The sequence below is a fragment of the Emys orbicularis genome, chromosome 2 (genome assembly GCF_028017835.1).
Source record: "Emys orbicularis isolate rEmyOrb1 chromosome 2, rEmyOrb1.hap1, whole genome shotgun sequence".
NCBI classification, from domain to species: Eukaryota; Metazoa; Chordata; order Testudines; family Emydidae; genus Emys; species Emys orbicularis.
In genome coordinates this window covers 298,280,664-298,299,082 of record NC_088684.1, presented here as the reverse complement: position 1 = coordinate 298,299,082, position 18,419 = coordinate 298,280,664, and the positions used below count along the sequence as shown (strand labels likewise).

Here is an 18,419-nt window from a genome sequence, read left to right as displayed (position 1 = left end):
AATATCCCACCAAGACCTGCACCTCCAGCAAGTGGTGCATACATGTGGTATTTCTCTACGTGGAAAGGGTGAACTTTGGTAGCTAAATTCAGCAGGTCCCCTTCAAACTCTTCCATGAAATAGGCGGGACTGGGTGCTTCCTTCCCCACTGGAATACCAGCATCCACTCATGATGAGCGAGCCAATCATACATTAACAACATTGTGTTATTGGAGGAATCTCTTTGTTAGTTGTAGCTGGTGGTTTTTGTATGGTGTATTTTGTGCGTTTGGGTTTGTTGCCCGTCTCAAACTGCCTGTCCCTTGAGGGCATTAGCTTTTTAAATGTAAGACTTCAACTATACCCAGTAGGGAGGTTAGTGATGCCTGTCATGGGTCCATCCTTGCCAGGATCCCCCAGACGTTCTTTCACCAACTGTCCTTTTCTGAAGGTGCTGGTGTTATGTTTGCCGCCAGGGGATCCAGCCTTTCCTGCTCAGCTAAACCCAGTGAAAGTTATAGCTTAAAGACCTTCTCTGCCCCAGCTCTAGCTTTGTTTACACCATCAGCATCAGATGTCAAGACACTAATGTTTCTCGCGTGAGGTAAGTGCCATAGAAATGGAATCACTTCCCTTTAAAGTGTGCAATTTCTACTCTAAATGCATTGTGCGCAGACAGCAAACATAAAGGCCTCGATTGCAAATTCTCCATGGACTTCAATGGGAGCAGGATTGGCTCTGCAAAGCATTCTCTGTGGCCTGTTTCTTTGGCCCTGCCTGCCCGAGAGGGAAAACATTTTAGACAGAGCTCTTCTGAAATAAAATTGTCCCAGGAAGGCGTGAACACAATTTCCAAATGGATCCCCAGCCCCCTACGGGCTGTGTTACAAACTGGCTGACCTACACGGCATCCTAGACTAGGATTCTGCCTCAATTAATTAATTGATGTTTACAAGTACCTGCGAATCTAGAGACCACGTAAATGCTGCATGATGCTTATCACTGTTACCTAGTTGGCTTGTAAAATGGTTTATGGCATATTCTACCCAGTCTACACAAATGAGACCCAATCCAGACTGAAGTCAACAGAAAGGTTCCCATTGATTGGATCGGGTCCTTAGAGAGACAGGGAAACACGGGGAGGTCCAGTCGTACTTACACCTGTCTGGGAAGCATTCTGGTTCAGAATGGCTCTGGCTAATGCCCTACACCCGGGGCGCAGCCGGGGCCCTTAACTCGTGTATGGATGTGGGCTCTCGTGTGGATCCTTGGCCTGCTCTGAGATACGTTGCCTCTGTTACCGATATTCAGTGCATGCAGGCTGGCTCTGCCGGGTGTGGATTCTCTCGTGGGCGGTGAGATGCGCCCACTGGCTGTAGCTCTCCCCACACTCGGCGCATATGTAGAGGCTCCCGGCTTTGTGGCTCCGCTGGTGGCTCACCAGGTGGTTCCTTTGCTTGAAGCTCTCCCCACACTCGCTGCAGGTGTGGGAGGTCTCCCCGCTGTGGGTTCGCTGGTGCACCTTCAGGCTGTACTTCTGGGTGTAGCTGTTCCCGCACTCCCCGCAGGTGTAGGGGGTCTCCCCGCTGTGCGTCCGCTGGTGCTTGTTGAGGTTCTTCCTCTCGGTGAAGCTCCTCCCGCAGAGGGGGCAGTGGAAGGGCCGTTCCCCGGTGTGCAGGCGCTGGTGGATGCGGAGCCCCTGCTTGGCACTGAAGCGCTTCTGGCACTGGGCGCACTGGTAGGGCCGCTCCTGGGTGTGGGTGCGCTGGTGGGTGGCCAGGAAGCGCTGCTCCCGGAAGCACTTCCCGCACTCGGGGCATCGGTGCGGCTTCTCCTCCAGGTGGCTCCGCTCGTGCGACACCAGGTTGCCCTTCTGCCGGAAGCTCTTCCCGCACTCGCTGCAGGTGAAGGGCTTCTCCCCCGTGTGGATGCTCTCGTGCTTCTTCAGCGCCTGCTTCTCCACAAAGCTGCGGCCACACTGGGCACAGGTGTGCGGCTTTTCGCCGCTGTGCACCGACTGGTGCTGCAGGAGGCTGTGCCGCCACCGGAAGCTCTTCTCGCACGCGGTGCAGGCGTGCAGCTTGCCGCCCGTGTGGATCTGCTGGTGCTTGATCAGGCTGGTGCTCCAGGTGAAGCTTTTCCCGCAGTGAGCGCATTTGTGCGGCCTCTCGCCTGTGTGGATTCTCTGATGCTCTCGGAGGATCTTCTCCTGCCCAAAGCCTTTCCCACACTCGGTGCATTTATAGGGTTTCTCATCCCCACAGAGAACCTGGGCAGCTTGGAACATGGTGTTGCCGTTCGTGTGCCCACATACAGGGTATTATCTACTAGAGCTGGCTGAATGATGGGTCATTGCAAACGGCCTAGGCTGTGAATTCAGCCCTTTCTCCTGTGCCTGAGCAACTTTGCAACGTGCATGTATTCACCAGAGGGGTTGTGCAAATAAATCTCAATCTATGAGTTGTCCACAAGTTATTTACTATTCATTATTCGTGGGGGTTTGACTGATCACCTAGGTCACATGGGATTGTTTCTGCTCCCTGACTGGATGGCTGAAACGTTTAAAATAAAAAAATAATGAATAATAAATAATGAAAAATATATTTCCCAGGATGAAGTTTTGGACAGGTAATCACTGGAGTTAAAATTCATGAAACTTTGGCGATGCGCAGACATTTTCACAAATACCTGATGGCTATTCAAATATGGTGAATAGCAAATAATGTGACTGCAGGAATAACATGGAACCAAATTAATAGCTTCCAGTCTCCAAAATATGTTTCATATCATTCAGCCAGCTCTGTTAATTCTGTGAACCCTCCAGAAGTTTTTTCCCCAAACTGATATGTTTTTTTCTGTGGTGTCTGTGATTATTGTCTGTGTACCAGATATGTGGGCACGGCACTGGGAATCTTAAAAATGCTGCTGAGTTTGTTGAAACTTCTTTCACCAGTATTGAATGTTTCTGGTTTGTTTTCCGCTGGCTTCCTCTTCTTTCTCAGTTTCCTCCAGCTCTTTCAGCTTCTCTCATTAGCACTGCTCCAGAAACCATCTCTTTGTATCTTTCTCTCAGAAACTCCTGTTCCTCCAGTTGCTTTATATTTTTATGGTGTTTCTCTTCTCTAGTTTCCACTTGTGGACCTTTTACCCACTGTAATGAAAATGGAAAAAGCAAATTATTTTGTTGCTAGTAATGGTGCTATCGTCAAATGGAAAAATAATCCAGAAAACTTTTATTCACAATAAGGTCTCCAAAATTTTCTATTCTTCACTGTTGTTGCTACGTTGACAGTGCTGCCTCTCGGGTGTAATGTTTGAGAGTCTGCGGTAATTTGGACCAATGGGTACAGAGATTTCCCTTGTGTCATATTTCAGACACCTCTCATTGTCACCTCCTCAATTAACCGACCAGACTTCTTAAAGCAAAAGCAATGGCTTCCTACAGTGTACAAACGTGTTTATAGCTTGGAACACACATGCTCATGGTAAGCTCACTTTTAGCCCCATTCCATGCTGTGGCATTAAAAGCCACGGCAGAGCTCAAAGAGCATCACACTACGATTAGGTTAAAATTTTCTTGTCTCGTATTTCCCAAGACCAGGAGACCCTGACATCCCTGATCTCTCCCTCAAATGCCCGCTGCGTCTTGGAGAACACAAATGCCAGACACTGCTGGCACCAGCAGCTAGGGTTGCTAACCCTCCCAGATTGGCCGGGAGTTTCCTGGAATCGGCCTCAATCTCCCGGCGGCTATTGAAAGCCATCTGGGATATTTTAATAGGCCAACAGTCCGGTGGGGGGCGCAGCAGGGCTAAAGGAAGGCTCCCTACCTGCCCTGGCCCCGTGCAGCTCCCAAAAGTGGCTGGCATGTCCAGCTCCTAGGCGCAGGGGTGGCCAGGGGGGTCTCTGCGCGGTGTCCCTGCCCCGAGCGCCGACTCTGCAGCTCCCATTGGCCAGGAACCATGGCCAATGGGAGCTGCGGCAGCAGTGCCTGCAGGCAGGGGCAGTGCGCAGAGCCACCTGGTTGCCTTTGAGCCAGATATGCCGGCCACTTCCGGGAGCTGCCCTAGGTAAGCGCCGCCCAGCTGGAGCCTGTACCCCTAACCCCCTCCTGCACCCCAACCCCTGGCGGCCCCAGCCCTGAATCCCCTCCCACACCCAAACTCCCTCCTGAAGCCCACACCACCTCCTGCACCCCAACTCCCTGCCCCAGCCCTGAGCCCCTCCGACACTCCAGACCCCTCAACCCCATCTCCCAGCCCAGAGCCCACACCCCAACCTCCTGCCCCAGCCTGGTGAAAGTGAGTGAGGGTGGGGGAGAGCGAGCGATGGAGGGAGGGGGGATGGAGTGAGCGGGGGGTGGGGCCTCAGAGAAGGGGCAGGGCAGGTGTATTGCCTCGGGGAAAGGGCGGGGCAGGGGCAGGGGCAGGCAAGGGTGTTTGGGTTTGTGTGATTAGACAGTTGGCCCCTTGTGCTGTATAGAAATATTTGTCAGTGATGTTTCCATTGCCTGGAGTAGCAAACAATCTATATCGGCAGCAAAATTCGTGTGCTCAAGTGTGTGGGATAAAAGCCAGCTGCTTACATACACATTGCTTGTGACAGGCGCCCGCCTGACAACTCCAGAGACTGGACCCCTGGGTTCATCCAGTGACGGGTACAGCAGCAGACTCTGCTTCCCACAGGGGCCAGCCCATGTGCCTTAACTATGAACTGCAGGGAACCTGCCTGCTGCAGGGGACTCTCCATCATCTATTCCAGTGGTTCTCCACCAGGGGGACGTGTACCCCGGGGGGCGCAGAGATCTTCCAGGGGGTACGTCAGCTCATCTAGACATTTGCCTGGTTTTACAGCAGGTTACACAGAAAGCACTAGTGAAGTCAGTACAAACTAAAACTTCATACAGACAAAGACTTATTTATACTGCTTGGTCTATTCTACACTGAAATGTAAGTACAATATTTATAGTCCAATTGATTTATTTGATAATTGTATGGTAAAAATGAGAAAGTCAGCAATGTGTCAGTAACAGTGAGGCTGTGACACTTCCATATTTTTATGTCTGATTTTGTGAGCAAGTCGTTTTCAAGTGAGGTGAAACTTGGGGGTATGCCAGACAAATCAGACTCCTGCAAGGGGGACAGTCGTGTGGAAAGTTTCAGAGCCACTGTTCAGCCTACAGCGGCTCCGCTGCGATGGGCCAGTTGTGATGGTAGGCTTGGGGAGGAGCACTCCACCCCCATCCTTTGGGAACTGTACTGAGATCCCCAGAACCCATAACAGCGAGGCCAGCAAACCGCCCCAGATGGCAGCAACCTTCAGTCACCACCACCTTGGTCTGGATTTAACTAGCAACCTAGAGCTAGAACATGTCTACAGCCCATTACCCATCCCTGCGCCTCCCGGTCCCCTGCAGAAAGCTTTCCTGGAATGCAGCTGTTAAAGGCAGGTTACACATGGAAGAGATTTTAGCTCAGATCCCTAGACAGAGCCCGTCATTCAGTCCTGTGTCATTATGGTCCAGGTGCAAACACAAGAAAGTCAGTGTCCTACCTGAGCTGAAATCCCACCAGGTGTTTTCCTGTCGGGTTCCCTGATGAAGCTGGAATTATAACTGCTGAAAGTTCCCAGATCTCTCTTCTCTGTCAGGGTTAGGAGATCCTGTTTCCACTCCTGCCTCTTGCAGTGTCTGACTGTCCTAAGGGCTACAGTGAGTGCAAGGGTAGAACAAAGGGACCGAGAGGGAGGGCTGTTGGGGGCTGGGGGAGGGGAAGGCTGGAAGATAAGGGAAGGTAGATCTATGGAAGGGATATTCCCAGAGTGAGCTCATTCAGACCATCCTTAGCACGGTGCCAGATGCTCTGAGCTCCATCCCTGGCTATGCATTCGGGACTGGCTTGCACTGCACCACTTCCTGGGAGGAATTGCTGTCGCGTGCAATTGCTGTAGTTTCCTGTTCTTTCTCTTGATCGCTGATGTAAAAAATAAACTACATTTCCCAGCAGCCCTGTGGGTGGTAACTAGGTGCGGAGAGCTTGGGCAGCTGCTGCAGCCTACGTCAGCTTCTGGTCCATGCCAAGTGCCCGCTCAGGGATGAGCCGGATGCTCGGGGTACCAGCCTGTGGCCTAGTCCAGCACACGTCACATGAGGGGCACAACTATAAAGGCCATGCAGAGATCAGTTTAATATAGGAGCTGAGTATCAGAACTATTTCAGAGTCGGGGCTGCCTGCTTCAGATCTAGTTTTGTTTCAGAAATGTTGAAACAACCTTATCAAAGCACTTTGTTTCCACTGTATTCAAATATCATATCATAATGTAATATAATGAATAATATAGTTTATATGATTGAAACAAAGAACTTTGACCTAATCAAAACAAAACGTTTGGATAAAGTGTAATTGAAATGTTTGATGAAATCAATATGTTCATTTAATTGAATCAACATTTTCCAACTGACAGTTGTCCAGCTGGAAAATTTCAGACCAGTTCTAGTTGGTATGTTGCTTTCCCCCATTATTCAGTATGTGTTTATGGCTTTTTTTCCTTGCGTGACTTGCCTTGTGTGTTTTGATTTCATTTTGGATTGAAGATTTTCCCACACTCAGAGCTCTTGAATGGTTTCTCTTCCATTTGGATAATCCACAGAGTGAGGAATATGATTGTGTCTTTAGTTCTGCAGTATATTTATGTTGTTCTCTGGTCTGGTCTCTCTGCCCAGAATTATGAAGCTTTTGGCTCTTTGTCCTGGATTCTTGTGTCATGTTAGAGTTTGCTGAAATCGGTTTATCTAGTTTGATATTTGGTGTGATTCCTCTTATTTTTCACTACACAGCTCTGTGAACCTCTCTCTCGTATCTATTTCAGACAGTATCTTCTTTCAGTTGTTCTCTCAAGTTTTATGCTGATTTTTGTTTTGTTTTCCATTCAACATGGCATCATCTGCTGTACTAAAAAGAAAAGATCGTTAGTAAAAAACAAGCTGTCTCTCTCCTAACAAATAATTGGATTAATAATAGGTCCCTAAGAGTCCATTCTGCCTGAATTAGTTAGTATCAACCCGTGCAGTATGGTGAATAGGTTATGACTCAGCATTAATACACAACAAGGTGGATTTTATTGGTTTTTTAATACAGTACTTGGCTCAGGTACATGGAGTTTGAATGCCTGTAACCAACTGTGATGTGTATTAACAGGCCAATACAGCAACCCTCATGGAGTGGCAGCTACTACAAACATTGTTAATTAAAAAAAAAATCTATTTACATATGACACTTTTTCTCTACTGTTTTTGAGCTTGTGAACTCTGGCCCTGCTGTTTTTCCAGCTTTGTTGAATCAGGAGTTTTCTGTGCTCTTGATTTTACCTTTCTAACAGAGGAACTATTCTGAAAACAACTGTCTCGGAGATGCGGCTGAAGCACAGACTTTGAAGTAGTTTTCCCCATCCCAGCCCACCAGACTAACCTCATAAATAACCCCAATTCAGCCACTGGTATCGCTGTAATGATGCTGGCCCCTAAGCATGTAGAGGGAGATACAAGAATTTACACAGTTTAAACTAATGAGGATTTTACCCCTATTTTGAAACAAAGTCCAATGGGCCCACTCCCATGATTAAAGTTTCTCTGGCTTGGAGCGAAAGGGACAAGGATTGCCCTAGGTTCAGGGGCTGGGATTCAAACACATGCTGCCTGCCCAGCAAATGAGCCAGAACTCCACTCCCAGGCACATTGGTGTAAACCTGGAGTCACTCTGGTGCCGTGAGTGGGGTTACTCTGGATTTACATGGCTATCACAGAGAGCAGAGCTGGGCCCAGTGCGCCCAATTCCCACAGCTGCAAAATCTGGTGCAGCCCCACGTGTGACACTGGTGACCGATCGTCACTGATTCCAAGTCAGGGTACTCCTGAGCAGGGGGAACAGGGGTGGGATAGGCAGGAACTGGAGAGGAACCGGGGGTGCTTGGGGAGCCAATAGGGAGGAGGTACTGAGGGGAGCCAGGGGCTGCTGAGGTGGGGGGAGCGTGGAAGAGGGATTTGCGGTGCTTTTGTGGAGCAGCTGTGGGCCAACAAGGGGCAGTGTGACTGTGAGGAGTTAGAAGGGGCGTCTGGGGACCCCGGCAGGAGTGTGGAGTTTTGGAGCTGGTTGGCAGGGGGCTGTATGAGACCCCTCCGGCCGTTAGAGTCATATGGGCTCGCAGCACAGGCCTGGTTACAGGTGCCCCCAGGCACTGCCAGGGAGCCGGGCTGGTGTCACAGCAATCCCAGGGGGTGATAGTTACAGATTGTGGGTGGTGGGGGGAGGAGAGATGAGCTTGGAGGCTTTCAGGGCAATGGAAGAGCCTGGGGCAGCCTGGCAAGGGCTGTGTGTGTTGGGAGGGACAGGCTGGGGGGTGTTAGGGGGCAGTGGGAACCAGGCGTTTGTTGAGGGAATGGGGGACCTGGGGCAGCCTCCTTCATTCTGCCCCTGCCCGATTTTCTCCCCCTTCTCCAGCCCTCTTCTCTTCCCTCCCTTGATTCCCAGGTCCCCCCCTGCTTATCGCCTTCCACTACCATTGCTACACCTCCTCCCCAAGGGCCAGAGAGTGGGGCGGCAGAGAGCGCCGAGAGGCAACGAGACCACTTGGCTGCCTCAAATCCAGTGCCAGGGGCCCCAGGAGCAGGAACTGCAGCTGCTGCCCACGGCCCGGCTGAGTGTGCGAGGGTCCTGCCAGGCTGCGGCTGACGTGACACGGTGCCCAGCGCACGAGTGTCACAGAAAGTGCCTGGCACTTGGCAGCCCCGGGTTCCAATCTCACTCACACCAGTACTTCAGTGTCAGCCCCTCAGTGCAGTTAATCCAGAGCAAGGGCCCCTCTGAGTGGAAAACTCAGGGCAGCAGTTTCCCTCCAAAACGAAGAGACGTTGCTGCAGTTAGACAGGATGGGAAACCCCAAGTCTGAGGGAGTTTTATATTTATATTTGAAAATTAGATAGACAACAGAGGCAATTTTATATAAATACTTAATAATTAGAGAGAAGAGGCAAAGCATGAGTGGATTTTATACCAACGTTTGAGAATTGGGGAGAAAATGGGAAAAAATTGAGGCTTTTAAAATCAGTATTTGATATTTAGTGGCAAGGGGCAATATCTGAGGGCTGTTTTAAATCATTCTTCAATAACTGAAAGAGAGGGAACATTTAAGGGGGGGGTTATGTCAATATTTGAAAATTGGATGAAAAGTGGCATAATCTGAGGAGATTTTAATCACTGTTCAATAATCTGATGGAAACTGGTGCAGGGTGAGGAGATTTTATATCAATATTAAATAATTCGAAAGAGCAAATGGGAAATCTAAGGGTATTCAATAAGATTATAAAGAGAAGTAGCAACATCTGAAGTGATTTTATAGTAGTATAGAATTAAATGGGCCAAAATCTGAGGAAATTTTCTATCAGTATTTGAGAATTGGATAATGGCAAAAATCTAAAATACCATTTATATTGATATTTGATAATGATAGCGAAACAGATCAAAATCTGAGGGGATTTGGGGTGATTTTGTAGCAGTGTTTGATTATCAAAGAAGAAAGGGTGGAAATTTGAGGGGATTTTATATCCATATTTGATAAATACATCCTTGGTAACTACACACGTGAGGTCATACAGCCAGGAACGGGGAATGCAGGTGCGAAGGGGTACACATGCCCCACGCTGGCTGGAGAGCGTTAAGGAGCTGCGTGGGCCCATTCAGCCCTACAATAGGTGTTGGACAGCAGCGGGAGAGCCCAGCTCAGCTGTGAACTGGCTGGGAGGAAGAGCAGACCTCCAGCTCTCACTCTGTGAGCCAGAGAAGTCTGGCTAGGGCCAGGTATTGACTAGGCAGCGTGCCTGCCAGAGCCTCCCCGAGGAAAAGTAGGCCTGACGGGATGATTGTTTGGTTTGCTACCAGTGACTTGGCCGAGTGTTGCTGAGGAACACTGTTGCCGGTGGTGCCCTGCTGGAAAGGGGTGACAGCTAACTCAACCCCTTTTGTCTTTTGCACCTGACTGGGGATACAGCCGTGGCTGGTAGTGAGCCCAGGAATGCCCTGGTCACAGCAAGCCATACCAACAGACTGCGGGCTGTACCCTGGGAAGCAGTGACGCTGAAAAAACATAGGGGTCAGCTGGGCAAACAACTAACCATCAGCTCCCGGTGCGGCAAACAAAAGGGTTGTGTGATCCTTGGATAAACGGGAGCAGTGAGTAGAAGTAGAGAGGTAATTTTTACCTCTGCGCACAGCATCGGTGAGACCGGTACTGGAATACTATGTCCAATTTTGGTACTGACATTTTAAAAAGGATGTTCAAAAATTAGAGATGGTGCAGAAAAGAACCACAAAAATGGTTCTCAGGGGCTGGAGAAAATGCCTTCTCACAAGAGCGTTAAGGAACTCAGTCTGTTTAATTTATCACAAAGAAGATAGAGAGCGGACTTGGTTACAACCTGGAAGAGTACCTTCCTGGGGAGAAAATACCAGGTACTAGTGGGCTCTTTAATCCAGCAGAGAAAGTCGTCACAAGAACTAATGGCTGGAAGCGGAAGCCAGACAAATTCAAATGAGAAATGAGACACGAATTTTTAACACTAGAACAAATTACCCAGAGAAGTGGTGGATTTCACTGTTCTTTGATACTTCAAATCAGGATGGTCTGTCTTCCTTGAAAACATGCATGGGCTCAGTACAGGGGTAACTGGGTGAAATTCTCTCACCTACAGTATACAGGGGATCAGACTAGATGGTTGAATGGTCCCTATTGCCCTTAAAACTGATTAATCTTTTCTCTGATCCTGGGATTGTTCTACAATAGAGACAGCTCAATGAGCCCTTTAATAGCCCTTGAGTTTAAATGACTCACCTCAAATTATTGTTCACCCTGTTCTTTGCTGGGACAGTTAAAAATTCATCCCTTTGTTTCTGTTCCCCTTCCCAGGCTCGAATGAGATTTCCAGTCTCAGAAAGGAAAAAATATGTTAACATATTAGGGCCCTGATCCTTCAAACACTTACACAAGTGCTTGGCTTTAACCCAGTGAATCGTCCCACTGACTTCAAAGGGACGGCTCATGTGCTAAAGGTTAAACATGAGCATGTTCCCAGGATCAGGGCCTAGAATGACAGGAGAAGCCACGTCATGTCACAGCTGTGTCCATCATAGACCATGTCTCACCAGAAGCCCAGAAACCCTCTCACTCGCTTCACTCCTGGATGCCAAGGATTCTCTGAATGGATCTCGACCTGTGCAGCACTGATCCATGTTCCAGTGGGGTGAACTAGGCACATAATACGTTGGTCTCTGCAGAATCTCATGTTAGCAATTTTCGCTCATTCCCCATGTTTTCCTTAAAACAGACACCACAAGGAATTGAATTCAGTATCTTTGGGGAAAAAACATAAGGCAGAACTTTATCCATGGGGAACAGACAGTGTTTTTAAAAGGATGGGCTGGAAAGTCATGCAAATGGAAACGTTCTGGGGCAAACCAAGAAACTCCTGAATAAACAAAAAAGGAAAACAGGCTGTTAATTGGAAAACTGATCAACAATTGTGTGTAAACCTGATGGTTATTCTGGACAATAACAAAATGACCATCATGTAACTACATACAATGCAGCATGTAGCCATCTTGTTTCATGATGCATTGTGCAGAAATACTTTAACAAAATGATACTCATTCTCTCTGCTAGCAATCCTGCAGGGGCATAGAGGACTCATTAGTGACACTCTATCCAGCTCCATGTATCTATTCTAACAGCACACTTCTTGCTACTCAGATTTCCACATAATGCACATGGTGTCTCTCCTCCAGAGAGTCATCTGTCCTACTAGGATTAGATTTATTGCTGAAATTGTCTAGTAATTATTACACCTAGAGAGTCCCTCTCCTGCGTGGATGATTCTCTGCTATGTACCATCCTATTGGCTTCACGATGAAGCTCTCCTATTCACCACTGTGTATATTATGATTTATTATTTGTATTACTGGAGTGCCTACGACCCTAGCTATGGACCAGGGCTCATTGTGGTAGGCACTGTACAAACTCAGAACAAAAGCATATCATCTAAATGGGTAAAGTGTTGATTTTCCGGGTCTTTTCTTCGTCATCTGCTCCACGAAGCTGTACTATGCTCGTCCTACTGATGGTCTTTCCTCTGTGTGTTCTGAGACTGTCTCTGCGAAGCCCTCACCGGCACTCGCTGCAGGTCAGCTGGCCCTCCCCGGCGTGGGCCCGCTCGTGAGTGGTGAGATGCGCCCACTGGCTGTAGCTTTTCCCGCACTCGGTGCATATGTAGAGGCTGCCTGCGGCGTGGGTCCTCTGGTGACTCACCAGGTGGTTGTTCTGCTTGAAGGTCTTCCCGCAGTCCTTGCAGCGGTAGGGCCTGTCCCCCGCATGGCTCGTCTCGTGCTTCAGCAGGTTGGGCTGCTTCCTGAAGAACCTGTCGCACTGGGTGCATCTGTAGAGCTTCTCCTCCCGGTGGGTGCGCAGGTGGCTGATGAGGTGGTTCTGCTGTTTGAAACCTTTCTCGCACTCGGGGCACTTGTAGGGCGTCTCGCCGGTGTGCACCCGCTGGTGGGTTTTCAGGTTATGCTTGTGGCTGAAGCACGTACCGCACTCGGTGCAGGCATACGGCGTCTCCCCCGTGTGCGTCTTCTGGTGCTTCCGCAGGCGCTGCTTCTCGCTGAAGCGCTTCCCGCACTCGGCGCACTGGTGGGGCGTCTGGCCGGTGTGGATCCACTGGTGCTTCCGGAGGTTGTTCTTCTGCCGGAAGCTCTTTCCGCACTCGGCGCACGTGTGCGGTTTCTCTCCGGTGTGGATGCTCTGGTGGGCTTTGAGGATCTTCTTCTGCCGGAAGCACTTCTCGCACTCGGTGCACTTGTACGGCCTGTCGTCCGGGTCAGGGCTCTGCGGGGCTTTGAGCATCTTCCTTCCCCGCCAGCTTATGGCACAGGAAAGGTATTTCTAGTATTGATACTGCGATAGCACCTAGGGGCCTTAACCTGGTCAGGGCCCCATTGTGCTAGGAGTTGTACAGACACATAGGATTTCTGTCTAGCAGGGGCTGCATTAGGAAGATCCTGCTCTGGGAGTCTCTCCCCCCCCATCACATAGTCTCCATTGTCTAATATCGGCAAGTGTGCTGGGTCTTCTTTCTCCAGGAGTGGATTTCTCTCCTAGGTTCCTCTTTGGTTTCAGATTTCACCAGGTCCTGCAGCTTGGCTCATTATCACAGCCCTAGAAACCATCCTCATCGTGTCTTTCTGCGGCTGTTCCCTGCAGTTCAATGTATTTTGTATGATGCTGCTTCTGTTTGTTCATGGATTCTTCAAGTACTGGAGAAGAAAGAAATTCTGGAGGTTACTGTGATGGCAATACAGTTGTCCCAGCATGAAGCATGTATATATTCATAAGCTGAAAACATGAGACCTTCCACTGCTGAAGTGAGTGAGATTGAAATTGGAATAATTTGAGCCTAGTTTGGCAATTGTTGCTTGCCCAGAATGAAAGTAAAGGGGGGAAGGGGGAGCACACTGGGAATGCAAGCTTGAGCGTCTTGCATCATATATTAGCAGTTTCAACTGGAGTTTTGCCTGTAGCGCAACAGGATTGGGCCCATTAGGAAAGCGTCCAGGCACCTGAGCTGTTACACACCATGAGCTGAGACCCCAATGCGGCTCTGACACCACCACAAAGCAGTCTTGGGTGTCAGTGGAGCCCCTCTTTCAGCCTGGGGAGATGTAGCTGCTATTCGGCTTATTTTCCTTTTTACAACAAAGGGGGGAATTAAGGCCAGAGTTTTATTCTAAATCATTTCACCACAAAGTGAACTATATACTTAATTCTCCACCTGGGCTTTTTCTTGAATAATGGCTTACACCTATCTCCCTGGCGGCAACACGGACAGAAAGTTTTGTTGCTCTTGCTAGAAGAATTGAAGCTGTCATTAAATTGGTGTGTTTGCGGCCCAAGCCCCTCAGCAATACGATAAAATAGAATAATTGTCCGACAGACACCAAAGGCCAGTGCCGCTGGTGTCAGCCAGCTCCCTTTGCTGGGCAGAGATGTTCAGCAGGAATGTCTCTGGCCCTTGCAAAAATTCTCGGCCTGTTTTTTTCAGTCACTTAGACCCGTTTTACAGCAGTGAGGTCAGTGGTGCTGCTCCGTATTTGCACTGCGGGAAGTGAGAGCTGACTCAGACCCTCTGATTGCTAATCCTGGGCCAAACTCACAGGGGTGCTCAGGACCTGCACTGAATTCAGGGGGTGTTGTGGGTGCGCACCGCCTCTCCAGAGCTGAAGCTGTAATAAACTCTGCTCTGAATTCCACGCTTGTTAACCTAGAGTAACTCCATTGACATCAGTGGAGTTAGTCCAGATTTACAGGGGTGTAAACAAGAGCAGGATCTGACTCATCACTTTGTGTTTTACAGCTTCTAAATTCTCTACAACTAGCACGGGCCACTGTGTGGTCTCAGTGCCGCTGGTGTGAATTGGGCTTTTGAAAGCAGGGCAGGGGACTTACTCCAAGTTTGCCCGACATAACTGAGCCGCAGTCTGATCCTGACTAGTTATTAGTCAGCACATGGGCAGCAAACGCTTAAACAAATTTCTCTTTGCTGCCCTGATTTGCCAGGCAGAGATTTTACTACATTTGGATGTGGTTAAGCTACTGATGCTCGGCCCTGCTCCTAACAACAGCGACAGCAAGACTCCCTTTGATTTGAATGAAAGCTGGATTAGCCCCAAGCTCACTGGAAGATTCCTACCTGAGCAGAAACCTCTCCAGGCGTTTCCTTGCTTCCCCTTCCTCTGGCCAGACTGGGTTTCTCAGCAGAGAACTGGAAAATACCGAAGGCTCCAGACCACTCTCTGACAGGGTTCAGTCCTCTTAGCATTCCTCATGCCTGCTTGCTCACTGCATCGCATCATGGCTGCACACTCAGCCTCACACCCCAGCTTGTGCTCAGCTCAGTAAAGTAACAGGGGAAGCAGCACAGCAAACAGAAACGCAGCTGAGCTTGGGGAGGGGGTGATTGCTCCCTGCTTGGAGAGCAAATAGATGCTAGATTTAGAGCATAATCGACAGAGGCTTTGCTGGGGGAAGGACAGGGCTCTGGTCTCCCTTGTTGCTGTGTCTAATTCGCCCAGCCTGCTCTGTTGTGAGAGCTGGGCTCTCACAGGGTATTCCTGGGAGTTGTAGTCCTTCCTGGAAGGATGGTTGGGATTTCTGGTGGTGTTTGCTCGGCTCAGGCCGATTGGAGTATTGCACTGGTATAAGGCAGACTGTAGCGTGTTGGGTGCTCGGGGCCAGATCCATAGCTGGTGTCAACGGAGTCTGAAATCCCCGGCCCAATGGCAGGTCCTGGCACTGTGCACTGACGAGGCTTCTTAAAATAAGGGATTACAAATTAAAACCCAGACAGTGCGGCTGCCTGTCTCCTGAGACGGGTTCCAGCTGGTCAGGGCTGCAGCCTCCCTGCCCCCTATCATCAGACTTGGCTGTGGACACTCTGAAATGAACAGGCCAGCTAGATAGAGAATGGACGGGGGGCTTGTTGTTAGGCTGGTCTGATAAAAGTGAATATAATGTGCTTGGGCAAAACGGGCCGGTTCCTGCAGTGTGGTGAGCCAGTCACTCTCCTGTGGCCTGTCGGTAAGTGAAATGGAGAGGACACCGTGCTGAAAGTACAAACCCCCGTGTCACAAACCCTGTGTTCAAAACACGCGAGCCAGGTCCTCCAAAGGATGCGATTGCCTTAAAAATCATGGAAATTCACACCCACAAATGACCTTTTCTTTTATTTGCCGCCAGGTTTGTGAGCCTTTAAGGGTGCGTCTACACCGTGAGGGGCAGCCTTGGCAGTGAATTGCAGACTGTAGCAGGGGGCTGGTGCAAAAGCACCTAATTAGCCCCTGCCCAGTCAGCTCCAATCAGGGAAAAAGGCCTGGTGCCGGCCTGAGGATTGGCAACACCTGCTGGCCTGACAAGCCAAGGGCTATAAAGGCTGGGAGGGAGGCAGGGAGAAGTCAGGCAGGGAACTGGAGGCCTCCTAGCTGAAGGCTGACTGTGCCTGTAAGGGAGGTGATTAATCCTGCAAGATTTGTATCAGAGTAGCAGCTGTGTTAGTCTGTATCCGCAAAAATAACAGGAGTACTTGTGGCACCTTAGAGACTAACGAATTTATTAGAGCATAAGCTTTCGTGGGCTACAGCCCACTTCTTCGGATGCATATAGAGTGAAACATATATTGAGGAGATATATATACACACACATACAGAGAGCATGAACAGGTGGGAGTTGTCTTACCAACTCTGAGAGGCCAATTAAGTAAGAGAAAAAAAACTTTTGAAGTGATAATCAAGATGGCTCAGTACAGACAGTTTGATAAGAAGCAAGTGTGAAAATACTTACAAGGGGAGATAGATTCAATGTTTGTAATGGCTCAGCCTTTGATTAGGCATAGATTTGCGCATTTTATTTTATTTTGCTTGTGACTTACTTTGTTCTGTCTATTACTACTCTGAACCACTTAAATCCTACTGTCTGTATTTAATAAAATCACTTTTTATTTAGTAATTTACTCAGAGTATGTATTAATACCTGGGGGAGCAAACAACTGTGCATATCTCTCTATCAGTGTTATAGAGGGCGAACAATTTATGAGTTTGCCCTGCATAAGCTTTATGCAGGGTAAAACGGATTTATCTGGGTTTAGACCCCATTGGGAGTTGGGCATCTGAGTGCTAAAGACAAGCACACTCCTGTGAGCTGGTTTCGGATAAACTTGCAGCTTTGGGACTAGTGATTCAGACCCTGAGTCTTTGTTAGAGCAGACTGGAGTGTCTGGCTCAGCGAGACGGGGTGCTGGAGTCCTGAGCTGGCAGGGAAAACAGAAGCAGGGGTAGTCTTTGCACATTGGGTGGCAGCTCCCAAGGGGGTTTCTGTGATCCAACCCGTCACAGATTTGTATCTAGACACTGGTGTTGGGAGAACCTTATGTAAATAAAGATGTAAGCAGAGTCAGGATGAGCTCTACCCTGACATCTGGTGGTGAATTATGGCGAGTGTGGAAAAGAACCACGTAAGGTGCCCCTTAACACCCTCTGCACTCCCCTTCCCCCCCATTTCCACGGGGGGGGGGGGGGTAAAAACCCTGCAGATAAACTTTTGACCCCTGGGGCTGCACTGACCAGGGGCAGAGACTTTTGGGGTGTTGGACTTTGGGGACTCTGGGTGATTCTTGGGTTGCTGGACTCAAGAACCAAAGGGAAAGGACACGGCCCAGTTTGCTGGGGTGGGTCCTTTGCTCATGGTTTGTGCCATGAATCCTGTTTGTGGTGTTTTCCCAATTTTATGCTGATGTCGTTTACCTCACGTTATTAAACATTTTTTACTACACTCAGACTCCGTGCTTGCGAGAGGAGAAGTATTGCTTCTTAGAGGCGCCCAGGGGGGTGGTATGTAATTGTCCCAGGTCACTGGGGGGGGCTCGAGCCGGTTTTGCATTGTGTTATTGAAAGGAACCCCTAGATAATGAACCCGGCCCTTGCTGCTGCCAACTCAGGTGGGCAGAAGGGTTACAAAGACACGGGTGTTGCACAACCCTGAAGCCTCTCTGAGCCTTATTGGGGGCAGCAAGCGGGCCCCAGGAAGAGGGGCAGGTCATGAACCCTGTTACACAGACCCTAGGTCAACTGCTCGGACTCACAGGACTTGCACTACAGCAGCTCTGGAGCCTAGGGTAGGGGAAGGCCTTCAGTGCCCAAGCTCCAGCTCGAATGTCTCTGCAATTGATTTCAGGGCTGTAACGCAAGCCTGAGTCTGCCCAGGCGCTGAGATTTGCTGCCGCAGGCTGTGTACATGTAGCCTCAGAGGCAGATGGGTGATGTGTCCAAGCTTTCCTGCAAAGCCATGAGCACCAGCTGAGATTCACATGTTAACATGACTCCTGGAGCTGGGGCTTATAAGAAAAGCATCCAATACATGAGACTTGCAATAAAACCATGAGAGCTGGCTACACTGAAATCCACAGAGTTTATTATACAATCCCTCCAGTCCTTCAGCACTGCCCTAGATCCACTGGAGTACGCAATCAGCAATCGGGCAGATCCTCAGCTGATGCATATGAGCAAAGTTCCATTGACTTCATAGATTTACACCAACCGAGGATCTGGCCCAATGTCTCCATAGTGCAGGATTAGTATTCGTTACTACTGAACACCCTGCGTCTCTGAGCAGTACAGCTCCGAGGTTTCTCCCTCCCACTGAATATTTGTATTTTCAGTAAGCTTCTTCCATGTGTGTATGTTTGTACTGTTCCAAACATTTGGTTAATTTTGTGACGCCGGCAAACCAGGGGCCAGCTCTTGCCAATACTGCAGGCAATAGCTAAAAACTAACAAACTTATAGCTGGAGA

The 18,419-nt window shown here is 49.3% G+C and overlaps 2 protein-coding genes across 2 annotated transcripts; both read right to left on the bottom strand.

Moving 5' to 3' along the window:
- Positions 1–1,276: 1,276 nt before the first annotated feature.
- Positions 1,277–2,266, bottom strand: LOC135875095 (gastrula zinc finger protein XlCGF7.1-like). Its single transcript, XM_065400073.1, has one exon. The coding sequence runs from the start codon at positions 2,264–2,266 to the stop codon at positions 1,277–1,279; it is 990 nt and encodes a 329-aa protein (XP_065256145.1).
- Positions 2,267–12,186: 9,920 nt separating this feature from the next.
- On the bottom strand, positions 12,187–12,924 carry LOC135875093 (gastrula zinc finger protein XlCGF8.2DB-like). Its single transcript, XM_065400071.1, has one exon. It carries the CDS (start codon positions 12,922–12,924, stop codon positions 12,187–12,189), a length of 738 nt encoding a protein of 245 aa, XP_065256143.1.
- Positions 12,925–18,419: the final 5,495 nt, after the last annotated feature.

Bases quoted from the DNA above. Each gene is read 5' to 3' on its own strand.
- LOC135875093 (XM_065400071.1), bottom strand. From the start codon at position 12,924: ATGCTCAAAGCCCCGCAGAGCCCTGACCCGGACGACAGGCCGTACAAG.
- LOC135875095 (XM_065400073.1), bottom strand. From the start codon at position 2,266: ATGTTCCAAGCTGCCCAGGTTCTCTGTGGGGATGAGAAACCCTATAAA.